Source organism: Zea mays, chromosome 1 (genome assembly GCF_902167145.1).
Source record: "Zea mays cultivar B73 chromosome 1, Zm-B73-REFERENCE-NAM-5.0, whole genome shotgun sequence".
In the NCBI taxonomy this organism is placed as follows: Eukaryota; Viridiplantae; Streptophyta; class Magnoliopsida; order Poales; family Poaceae; genus Zea; species Zea mays.
In genome coordinates, this window is record NC_050096.1 from 64,754,064 (window position 1) to 64,765,526 (window position 11,463).

Below are 11,463 nucleotides of genomic sequence, written 5' to 3' on the forward strand. Positions count from 1 at the left end.
TTGTTGATGTTTATTCATGATTATATAATGAGAATATAAATAGTCTAATGATATCATATGATTATACATTTTTATATGTCATATGATCCTACTTTTCATTATGTATTGAGATGATGAAGGTATGCCCTTCATGACCTTCGTCTGAAGATCATTATATCCTAAGGGAGATAATGCTTCGAAGTATGAAGGTATTTAATCATTAACATTTGTGTTGTCTTGTTCTTAATTCATAGCATTTGAGAACAAGTCCCCAACAACAACGACAATGAAAGGAGGCACGATGCAAAGGATAGTGTTTCTGACTCGGCAAATCTCTGCATGAAGGCACCTAGAGACTCCCTCTGCTGTTATTGGATGACGTGGAGATGGGACTCCATGTCAAGCAATGAGTAAGAGAAAGTTTGGTTCTAGCAACTAAAGATTAGCACATGTCACATCGAAAGTTTAAATGTCAGATATGAGTATTAAATATATTTTAATTAAACTAATTATATAGATGAAGATTAAATGATACGACAAATTTTGTAAGCATAATTAATCCATGATTAGCAAATATTTATTGTAACATCACATGGACGAATCATGGACTAATTAAGTTCAATAGATTTGTCTTGTTGTTTAGTCCTTATCTATGCTTCTTATCTATGTAATTAGTTTTGTAATTAAAATATATTTAATATTTTTAACTAACATCCAAATATCTAATATGATAGAGACTAAAATTTAGTAGGGAGAAACAAATAAGCCCTAAGTGCCTAAAAATTAGACACAAATTGACGGCAAAGTTCTTTCCAAGATCCAATCGAGACCTTGGATAGATTCCTGTTAATCACAAGAATAATTGCCAAAACCAACTTATGAGAATAATTGTCAAACCCAAATTACGAGCATAACAGCCCTTTCAAAATAAACTATTTGGCTTGTCCTAACGATCCAATGGTAGTATGTTTAGGAGGTGTTTGAATGCATTAGAGTAAACAGTTAGCTGCTAAAATTAGATAAAAACATTCAAACAGTCTAGAAAATAATTTAGCTATTAGCTACTTTTAGTAGATTAGCTAATAGTTAATTGTCTATTTGTTAGCTAGATAATTCTACTATCAATTTTTAGTCAACTAATATTAGCTCTAGCATTCAAACACCCCTTTAAGGTTTGTTCGATTATTTTCAATTCATATGGATTAGAGGGGATTGATATAGATTAGGAAAGATTTTGATTTACTAAGGATTAAAACCGCCTTAACCCTTATCAAACCATATAGATTAGGGTAAAACCAAACATGGCCCTAGATAATGTTTAGTTCATAGAAATATAACATAAATAGATTACATGAGGTAATGGATAGCGATACTTTTGTTTGGTTAAACTCTATCTAGTAGTTCTAGATACTAATGTCTAATCCAATTATAACTAGTAACCATTATCGACGATAAGAGATCTTATTACTATTTCCTTAACAAAGTATGAACCAAACAACACTTTACCGATACGAGATCTTATTACTATTTCCTTAACAAGGTATTAACCAAACAACGCCTTAGTTCGAGCCATACAATGCTACTGGTACTAGGCAGCGGTACAACTGATTGGCATATTGGGACAGCTAAACCAAAAAAAACGGGGGTGCAAAAGGCCAAAACCTCAAAATTGATATGAAACTCAAAACTCTTATAAAGAATTGATACTTGAACTAGTAAAGGCAAAGCAAGCAGCAATAGTGCAACAAAAACAACTCACAGATTGCTCGTCCCTAGAAATCTAGATAACTGATGCTACTGCAGCAAACTGCAAATAATTCAGAGAAACAATACATTCTAGACTAGAAAGATGAATTTGCAGGCTTTGCCATTCACTCCAAAGAAAATGAGATCAGACATTCGCACTACCCCTTGGAGTTTGCTCAAGATGTCGAAGCAGTTCATTTATATTTGTACGGAGAACACACCTTCCTTTCTTCCATTGCAGATGAACATGGCACGATCTGAGCATCTGGAAAGTTATGAGCTCCTATGTCCTGAACCACTGCGGCCCCTCTTAATATATGAGCCTCAGAGCTGACACAAAATTCAGATATCCCTCAGCTCAAATATATTGCCCCAAATCGCCTCTGTAATAAGGTTAATCTGCTCCTTGCCCTTAGCAGCTGCAGAAGCAGACTCAATAACCAAGGATGCATTTTACAGTAAGTTTCTCACTAAAAGGACATGATATGTTGGGACTTTATGCAGCCACAACTATATTTTTGAGCTTCAAAGGCAACTGGCACAATCTAGCAACCTGTCAGCTCTGGCTTATCTTCGAAGGGCGCGGAATTTTTCTCGTTTGCGGAAACGCTGAAGCATGAGTTCATCACTCGCAGCTTCTCTCCGTCCTGCACCAACACCATCTGGATTTTTAGTATCTGTTGCTTTGCCTCCTGGATTTCCACTTGGCCGAGAATCATTATCTTTGTACAACCCAGGATTCTCTGCATTATAAGGAAATAAATTTAGCACATTTAAATGAGAACAGAAAGGATGCAGATGATATGACATGCTTAGACACCCTTGAATGATAGAGCTCAGAAATAATATCACTATCACTGCGCACTGCAGTAATCTGCTGCAGCAGAACGGTGCACAGAACATGATCTATTTTTTTATATTCTAATAAAACTCATCATCCATATCCCCCAACATTATGTCAATACTCTACTGGTCTATCGAGTATCTACTTTCATTATAGGGCACATCAATTTTCATTAAAAAAATGTTGTCCAGTTCATCCATCTGGTGGGTTCCAACTATAACAGCCAGATTAAATCTTTTTGTAAATAACCACAAGTGCTACTCCCCCAACAGTATGTCATTATCAAAGTTTTATTCAACACAAATATATCCACATCATAATTATATCTTTAAACTAAATATTTTGAGACCTATTAGTCGTCAAAGTTTCAGAAGTTTGAACGAATTTGAGTCTATGCTAGCAATAGGGCAGAGTAAGCCGCTCTGTAATTTGTCACTAGCGACATAAATACAGGACACTTTCCAGCAGTCAGAGGACAGCAAGAGAAACCAACCAGGAAGAATTATATTCATAGTTTAGTGTACTGAACATGTTTAGCTGAATTGCAAAGCTGCCATTTTTGTCATCGTCAGCCAGAGCAGAGGCAGCGCAGGCGGCAGGACCATTCTGGGTCTAACAGATCAGACATGAGGGCTTAGGCAGCCTGGGAGGTAACAGATTATTAAGTTGTATGCACCAACCAGTTCAAGCCAAAAGCTTAAGCTTGTGGACATTTCACTTATATTATATTCCAACACTCCGCCTCACGTCGAGCCTCTCTTGAATCTCAGGCGTGGGATAAGAGCGATCAACAATTATTTTATTTTTAATTGCGCTAACCAAAATTTGAACTTATGACGCTTTGATACCATATTAAGTTGCATGCACTAACCAGTTCAACCCAAAAACTTAAGCTAATGGAAAGATGTGGACAATTCATTTATATTATATTCCAACACAGACCATGGTTGTTATGACGTCCTATAAGCATCGCTTAAGCGCTGCACCTTAGGACGTCATAGTAGACGCCTTAGATTTTAGGCCTATGGCGTCCTTGAATCGTCCATGGCGTCCATGAGACGTGGCTAAGGCGTTCGTGGGCGATTAGGCGACGGATTTGGGTGCCATAGGAAGTGAATACAGCACCCAATAACCCTAGATCGACAGCCTAGTTCATTTGACTCCACCTGACTCTCCTCGACGTGTCGCCTCACCCGCGTGCTTACCTCTTTGCCACGACCGCCCAACCATGACCTCGTCCACACGAGAGCTCAGCCGCTGCTCGTCGCGAGCCAGCGCGGCCACTCGTCCGTCCTCCATCACTACCCATCGCGCCGTCCATCTGCCATACCACTACGTGCCCAGTTGCCCACACCATCCATACGGAACGCACCCAGTCACCCGCCATAGGCCCAGCATCGCCCACCATCGATTCCACATGCCAACGTCGTCAGCCGCCAGCGCCTGACTTAGTATGCCAAGGCGGCTCTACCCTCTGCTATCCCTCTACGGTTCTCTATCTGCTTTGTGATTTTGTTCATGCTTCAGAAATTCAATGCTTGACTGCTTCTATAGGTGGACATGGTAAATGATGAGCAGCATCCAATGAACACAAGTGAAATGAAGGAGATGAATGCTGCTTTGAAGAAAAATAAGAGGGGACGGCCTATTCCAGTGGATGAGGATGAAGTATGATAGATGTAATATGTCTCTTCAAGATTTTATCTGGATGCAAAATCTTAAGCTGGCTCAGAAACAGTCAACACACTTGTTGTGCTCCCTTGATGGCTAGCGAATGAATTTCAAAATGATTCCCCCCAAAGACAGAGATAGAAAATTCTTTTATTTGTCAATCTAGGGACAGTTTATGTTTGATTTATTGTCATGTGCAGTTTTAAGCAGTTGTAGCTTGTAGGAAAGCAGTCGTGAAAATTTTACTTGGTAAATCAAGTTAGGTTTACATAAACTATGTTATGAAAGTGCTATACAAATACATTGCTCCCACACGTTTGTTGTATAATTGCAAATGCATTAGTGTTTCTATTTGCAACCTAGATTGGAAGAAAAGCAGTTAACCAACTGTCAAGCCCTGAAAATCCGAAAGGCAATTCTACCTAACAAAGTTATCCTTATACAGATCAATATCAGAAGAAATTGTAGAGTGGCAGAAAGATAAAGACCTTCACCTATGTCAATTGCTATATGTGGTCCATTTGTATAGGTCTTTTCTCGTTTTTTATTTCTGGAGTTACACTCTTATTTTTTTATTTCCCATCAAATCATATGAATTATCAACAGGGTTCCCTCCAGCTTCTCATCAAAATAATCTTGAAAAGGTGCAGGTAACAAACCTCTTCGCAGTTTTTCATCATATTCTTTGCCACGGTGGAAATAATCAGCACTATAACTTGATGGAATGTTTGCATCTGGTTTTGGTTTTCTTGCAAGCCTTTTCTCTTGCAGCAACTTTTTAGCCGCCTCGGTTTCTTCGATGTTTCTTAATTTGTACCTGTGGAGATAAAAATAATGATAACATGGAATTGCATGTAATTGTGCATCTGCCTTTGAAAAGAAAGACTAGTACTAGAATAAAATTTAAACTACAACATATAAAAAAATAGAAAAATGGAGAAGAAGATCTGCCTAGGTTACATTGTTGGGTCCATGATGCTCATAGAACTGTGGTGATGCATGGCATATCTTTGTATAAGCTCTGCCTAGGTTAATTTGAACATATCCTTGTTTTATAGTTTACATCACAATAAATTAATGGTGAGTGGATACATATGGAGATCATGTTCTGTGTATAGTGTATACCAATCAATGTAAGTCCAATTAAGCATAAACTAGATCATTAGCTAGCTTCCTTTTTCACACAATATTCTCAAGGACTTATTAGTTGCAATATGTAAGTATTTCAAGCCAAATTATTAAGCACTGTTAAGTGTGGACCAGACTTTTGTCAAACAAAAACAAATAGTGCAACAGAGAAAAGAAAATGTTGAGGCATTTAAACGATCTGTATCCAATTCAAAGACGGCATAAATTTTTATGTATGCACATCAATTCTGGCTTCTTGATTACACTAGTACATTTATCATCATGATATTTGGTACAACTTCCACGGTTTTCACCTTTAAGATACCATTCCAATCCAATTGAACCCTAAAATAGCATTCAACTAAGTCATAGCAAGCTTTACTCCAAATTAGAGCATATAATGATTGAAGAACGCACTCAATAGGCAGCTGAACTTCAGCAATGCCAGTTGTCCATTGTGTCGAGCTCTCCTCTGAGTTCTTCTTCTTTACCTGCAAGGAACAATATAATCATACCATCATCGCAGACCACAGAACAATGAGCATTCTCTGGTTGAGGAAATCGGTTGAGCCATGAGCAAACCTTGAGGTGGTCTGGCACGGTATAGAGCTCGTCCACATGGTCCATCTCTTCCTTGTGTCCCACATCAACCATCTTACCCCTCTTCTTCGCCAGCTCGGTCTCCACGTACCTCAACCTTCAGGTTAAGCCAACACGTACTCGTGTCAGTATTAGATGAAACGACATGCATATACAAGTGCAGCACAGTACATGTTGGGGTCCTCGATAGTGACGGCGGTCTCCTGAGCGAAGGTGTCCTGGAGGACGAGGTCCTCCTTCTCGGCCTCACCGGCGACCGCTGCCCCGGTGCCCAATAGACCACGGGCGGAGGACCCGTTAGTGGATGCGGCGGCGAGGTCGGCGGGGATACCCAGCTTCCTCTCCCGGAGCTTCTGCATGTACTTGATCTCCTCGAGGGCGATGCTGAAAGGGGAGGAAGCGAGGCAGGTATCAGCAAGAAGGCCCAACAGAGCAAGAGAGAGGAGAGGATTGGAGGGAGGGGTACCGGCGAGTGTCCTCGTCGTCGGAGCGGTCGTCAGTGTCCTGCTCGATGCCCCGCTTGCGGAAGTTTCGCGGCATGGTGGGGAGGTGTTGGGCTCCGGCGGGGTTAGAGGTAAGGAGAAGGGCGGGTAGGGCGACGACCGCCGGGGGTGTGGCCGGCGGCGAGGCGTGCAGGGCAGATTTGGGATCGAAGGGTTTGAATCCCGAACGACTTTTTCAGGTCCAGGCGGCCAGGCCCAGGCTTTGTTGGACAAACCACAGACCATGAACCGGATTAAGTTACAGTAACAGTCATGTGGGCCCGTCCGTCCTTCCCCGTTTTACGCTGAGTTCCAAGCGCAGTTTATTTCAGTTTATCAAAAAAGAAAAACCAAATCCAATAGATAATCTCAAAGTTCACAAATCTATGCTTCTATACTATATTTAAAGCATCAGTTTCAACGGTCGTCATGCGTCATTTTTTTTACAAATAACCCCTCACAGCTATTTCAAATTAATCTGCTGCACATTTATAGATGTCAAACGACGTCCGACACGGGCTAGATGCACGCGGCCCACAACTATGGCACAAGCACGTCATACCGGCCCGCTAACTGTGTCGGGCCAGCCCGTTAGACCGTCGATCCATTTAATTAAATCAGCGCACAGGCACGTCATGCCGGTCTGCTAAATGTTTCGGGTCAGCCCGTTAGCCCGTCGATCCATTTAATTAAATCAGCGTAAAATGCTAAAAACGGTGCAGGATGTGGGGTTCGAACCCATGCCCTCTCTACAACTATTAAGAGCCAATTGTAGACCGTGCCCCCGCCCCCGCCTCCGTGACCCCCGCGCACCCCGCTCAGGTCTGCACCCCGCTCAGGTCCGCCCTCCATGTTCTCCTCCGCGCCGAGCGGCGTGGTGCCTTCCTCCCTCCATGTTCTCCTCCGCGCCGACGAGGTGGTGGCCAAGTCCTCGCACAGCACGCTGTACCGCGCCGGGCTCAGCGCCGGCGAGGCCGTCGCGCTGCTCCGGTTCGTGCGCCCGGCCTGCGCCGCGGGCGCCGACGAGGCCCGCGCGGCCGCGCGGGCGCCGACGAGGCCCGCGCGGCCGCGCGGGCGCTCGGCGCCGCGCGCCACCCCAACCTCGTGCCGATCCGCGCGCTCTACATCGGCCCGCGCGGGGAGAAGCTGCTCGTCCACCCGTTCTACGCCGCCGGTTCGCTGCGCCGGTTGCTGCAAGGTCTGTCGTTTCCCCCTTCACGTCATCATCTGTTCTCGACCCAAACTAGCTTCGAGTAAGGCTAATCACGCGAAACGATCTGCTCGAGTGTCGGTATCGGTAAGATTTCCTGGTCCTGGTTCTGTCGCTTGGATTTACTGCAGAATTTGCACTTGGTCTCAGATTTAGATGATCTCGTCATCTCATGCCTGCGGGCTTCAGTAAAAGCGTCGCAGTCGCAGGCAATGATGCTTCGCAGATTAAGCAAATTGATGTGGTGGTTTGGTGGGTACTATGTTACAGCCTTGCAGGGTGGTTTTTTTTGGGTTACTTTTAGCCATGTGTCTTCACTGTTACGCTTTATGCTCTTGTCCTCAACTACACAAAGGGACAGTTCATAAAGTGCTTAGTAAAATTTTCATGGTTGGTTGTTATCTGCTTCACTGAGCATCTTCATTCTTGTTGCGTAGGATCTCGGGTTCACATGTGGCAAGCTTCACTCCTTTTCGGTAGTAATGCTTTCGAGCTTTTAATTGTTGTCTCTATAATTTGGGTGATGCAAGTCTTCTATCAAATCAAGGCTTTGGGGGGGAAAGCCAGCTTTTTTTCAGAAGTACATGGTGGTTGTTTTTATTATCAGATAGATATATTCTGGGCTTTATATGTTGGTGGAGTGGTGGCACTTCTGAACTGTTTGTGGTTTCATCTTTGTTCTCTAGCAGAAGGAGCATCCCAAGTTCAAGAGAAAGGACGATGACCTCTTCTATGAGCACACACGAACCTTGACTGAATCTCTGTGTGGCTTCCAGTTTGTTCTGACTCACTTGGATAACAGGCAGCTGCTGATCAAATCGAACCCTGGCGAAGTTGTGAACCCTGGCGAAGTTGTGAAGCCTGGTGAGGAATCCGATTCATTGTGTTCAGGGCTGCTTGCGGTTTGAATTTGACAGTATTTGTGTTTGTGCCAGTGATCAGCCGGCTACACTACCACCTGAACTGCATAGACTCTTCCGAGTTTAACAAGTAGGTGTTGGTAGTTCGTCAGGGGCGTTTAGTTATTAACAATGGGGGATTTGGCTGCATTTTGTTACCTTTTGGTATATGTACTGATTATATTATTTATTGGTCTATACAACCAATGGGGTACTAAACTATATTGCTGATTGTTAAGATGTGATCTGTGATGATTTTTGCCAAGTGAGCACCTGATTTTTTTATGCAATCAATTTTAGGTGTGTAGACAACCTATTTTTTAGCTGATATAGATGGTGTTGATTTGTTAGTTAAAGCTATTGTCTTTGATGGTCACACTTTTATTGGAAATCTGCAATTCCTTTTATGTTGTAACAAAATTTAATATCTAAAAATGTTGTTGGTGTCTTGGTGGTACCATGTCAGTTGTCAACAGTCCAATTCCATTCTCATGGCTTTGATTCTGACGTATGATTATGTTTATTTTAAATTTGTGCAGATTCTTTCAAGGCAATCAACGATGAAGGCATGCCCATGTATCAGAGGCCCTTCATGAAGGGCAAGCTGTACATCCACTTCTCGGTGGAGTTCCCGGACTCGTTGAGCCCGGAGCAGTGCAAGGCCCTGGAGGCTGTTCTCCCGCCCAAGCCAGTATCACAGTACACTGACATGGAGCTGGACGAGTGCGAGGAGACGATGCCCTACGACGTGAACATCGAAGAGGAGATGCAGAGGCGGCAGCAGTAGCACCAGGAGGCCTACGACGAGGATGATGATGTGCCAGGCGGGTGGGCAGAGGGTGCAGTGCGCCCAGCAGTAGGCAGCTTGCGGCAAATTTGTTGTTTCGCTTTGGGCGACTATTGAGTTTACTCGCTTGTATTGGTCTGATGATACTTCGGTTACAAGAGTGCAATATTACTAAGGATTAGTTCCTATATAATGGCACATTGGCACTAACATTGTTATGCATTTTAATGCACCCGTAGCAACGCACGGGCATAGACCTAGTAATGGAAGAAGGGCGGGAGACACTAGGTAAAATTGTCTAACCAGTAGAACATCACGCTAAGATATTTTTAATATTGAATATAAATTGTATATAGGTATATACGGCTTTTTTGTAAAATAAAAAATAATCGTGTCGGGCTGGCCCGAGGCTACAGCCCAAGCACGACACGACGTTCTTTGCTCTTGCAAGCATTAGGTCGTTTCTGAGACCACATTGGCGCAATTGACTACATGGTGTTTGAGGTTGCTGAATTGGATGGAACAGCAATGATTTGTCACACTAACAGCAAAATGAAAGGTTATTTGTTGGTTTTAAACGTTACTAATTGCTACGAAGTAGCGTAATTTATATGGAGTGCATCCAGTTTTTATTGATGCTTGACTTTAGCAATCACTCTATATTTTGATCTATCTTTTTTATAAGTTTGACTTCATGGGACTTATTTTATAAATTTGATCTCACAAACTTTCTCTTATTTGTTCTCTGTATGATGAAATTATGTCATTTTATAATATCTGTTCATTCAGTCAATCGTTGTGAACTCTCTTCTAATCGCTCACTTTATTGACTGTGTTGTACAAAGACATATTTCCATGGAGTAAACAATAACATCAGTTATCCAAATCAAAAAATATATTATACAGAGAGCGGAGACAATCAATAAAAATCTTGAATTTTTTTGATAGATAGTTTATGTGAGTATTGTTGTAAGCCGTCGCAACGCACGGGGAACCAACTAGTCTGTGTTATTTGAGACCACTCTATGGCTACAAAATTGAAACTGGAGTTATGAATCTCTTACGTTTAGCGCTAGTTTGGAACCATATTTTCTAAAGAGATTTTCATTTTCCATTCTGTCGGCGTTTCGACCCCGGGGTCCCTGAACTGACGAGTAAATTGTCGCCGCGTGTCTCAGCCCAGATCGGTCGGCGCGAGACGGAGCACAAAGGGGGAGAAAACAGCAAAGGGGAAACCTGCGGCCTTCGTGTTGTCCTGTGCCCAGGTCGGGTGCGCTTGCAGTAGGGGGTTACAAGCGTCCGCGTGGGAGAGAGAGAGCCTTGTGCGTCGGCCCGTTCTCCCGCGCGGCCAACCTCCTCGTACGAGAGCCCTGGTCCTTCCTTTTATAGGCGTAAAGAGAGGGCCCAGGTGTACAATGGGGGTGTAGCAGTATGCTAACGTGTCTAGCAGAGAGGAGCTAGAGCCCTAAGTACATGCCGTCGTGGCAGCCGGAGAGGTTTTGGCGCCCTGTTCATGTGATGTCGTGGCCGTCGGAGGAGTGTTTGAGCCTTGTGGAAGTACATCTGTCGGGGCTGTCGGATCCTTGCTGACGTCTCCTTGCTTCCGTAAGGGGCTGAGAGCCGCCGTCGTCATGGAGCACGCGGGGTGCCATCATTACTTGTTTATCGGGGCGAGCCAGATGGGACGCCGGTCTTGTTCCCCGTAGCCTGAGCTAGCTAGGGGTAGGGTAATGATGGCCTTCCCTATGACGTGGCGGGTCCGAGCCCGAGGTCGGGCGAGGCGGAGGCTCCTCTGATGTCGAGGTCGAGTATGGGCCCTAGGGTCGGACGAGGCGGAGACCGTCTTCCGAGGCCGAGGCTGAGTCTGAGCCCTGTGGTCGGGCGAGGCAGAGTCCGTCTTCCGGGGTCGAGGATGAGTCCGAGCCCTGGGTCGAGCAAGGCGGAGACCGTCTTCCGAGGCCGAGGCTGAGTCCGAGCCCTGGGTCGGGCGAGGCAGAGTCCGTCTTCCGAGGCCGAGGCTGAGTCCGAGCCCTGGGTCGGGCGAGGCGGAGCTTCCCATGGCGCCCGAGGCTGGACTTGGCTGCTGTCAGCCTCACTCTGTCGAGTGGCACAGCAGT

The 11,463-nt window shown here is 44.2% G+C and overlaps 1 protein-coding gene and 1 pseudogene across 1 annotated transcript; one reads left to right on the forward strand and one right to left on the reverse strand.

Annotated features, from left to right (window-relative positions):
- Positions 1 to 1,627: 1,627 nt before the first annotated feature.
- LOC100282469 (uncharacterized) lies at positions 1,628 to 6,665 on the reverse strand. Its single transcript, NM_001155378.2, has 6 exons — positions 6,435 to 6,665; positions 6,140 to 6,352; positions 5,951 to 6,065; positions 5,786 to 5,859; positions 4,900 to 5,057; positions 1,628 to 2,468 (listed from the first exon to the last, which is right to left on the reverse strand). Exons 1-6 carry the CDS (start codon positions 6,506 to 6,508, stop codon positions 2,293 to 2,295), a joined length of 810 nt encoding a protein of 269 aa, NP_001148850.1. The 5' UTR covers positions 6,509 to 6,665; the 3' UTR covers positions 1,628 to 2,292.
- Positions 6,666 to 7,300: 635 nt separating this feature from the next.
- LOC103644675 (dnaJ protein homolog 2-like) lies at positions 7,301 to 9,419 on the forward strand (annotated as a pseudogene).
- Positions 9,420 to 11,463: the final 2,044 nt, after the last annotated feature.

Excerpts from the sequence above, each read along its gene's own strand:
- LOC100282469 (NM_001155378.2), bottom strand. The coding sequence starts at position 6,508 with ATGCCGCGAAACTTCCGCAAGCGGGGCATCGAGCAGGACACTGACGAC. Across the intron at positions 5,860-5,950 it reads CCGTGCCAGACCACCTCAAG|GTAAAGAAGAAGAACTCAGA; the intron begins GTTTGCTCATGG and ends TGTTCCTTGCAG. Across the intron at positions 2,469-4,899 it reads TGATGAAAAACTGCGAAGAG|AGAATCCTGGGTTGTACAAA; the intron begins GTTTGTTACCTG and ends CTTATAATGCAG.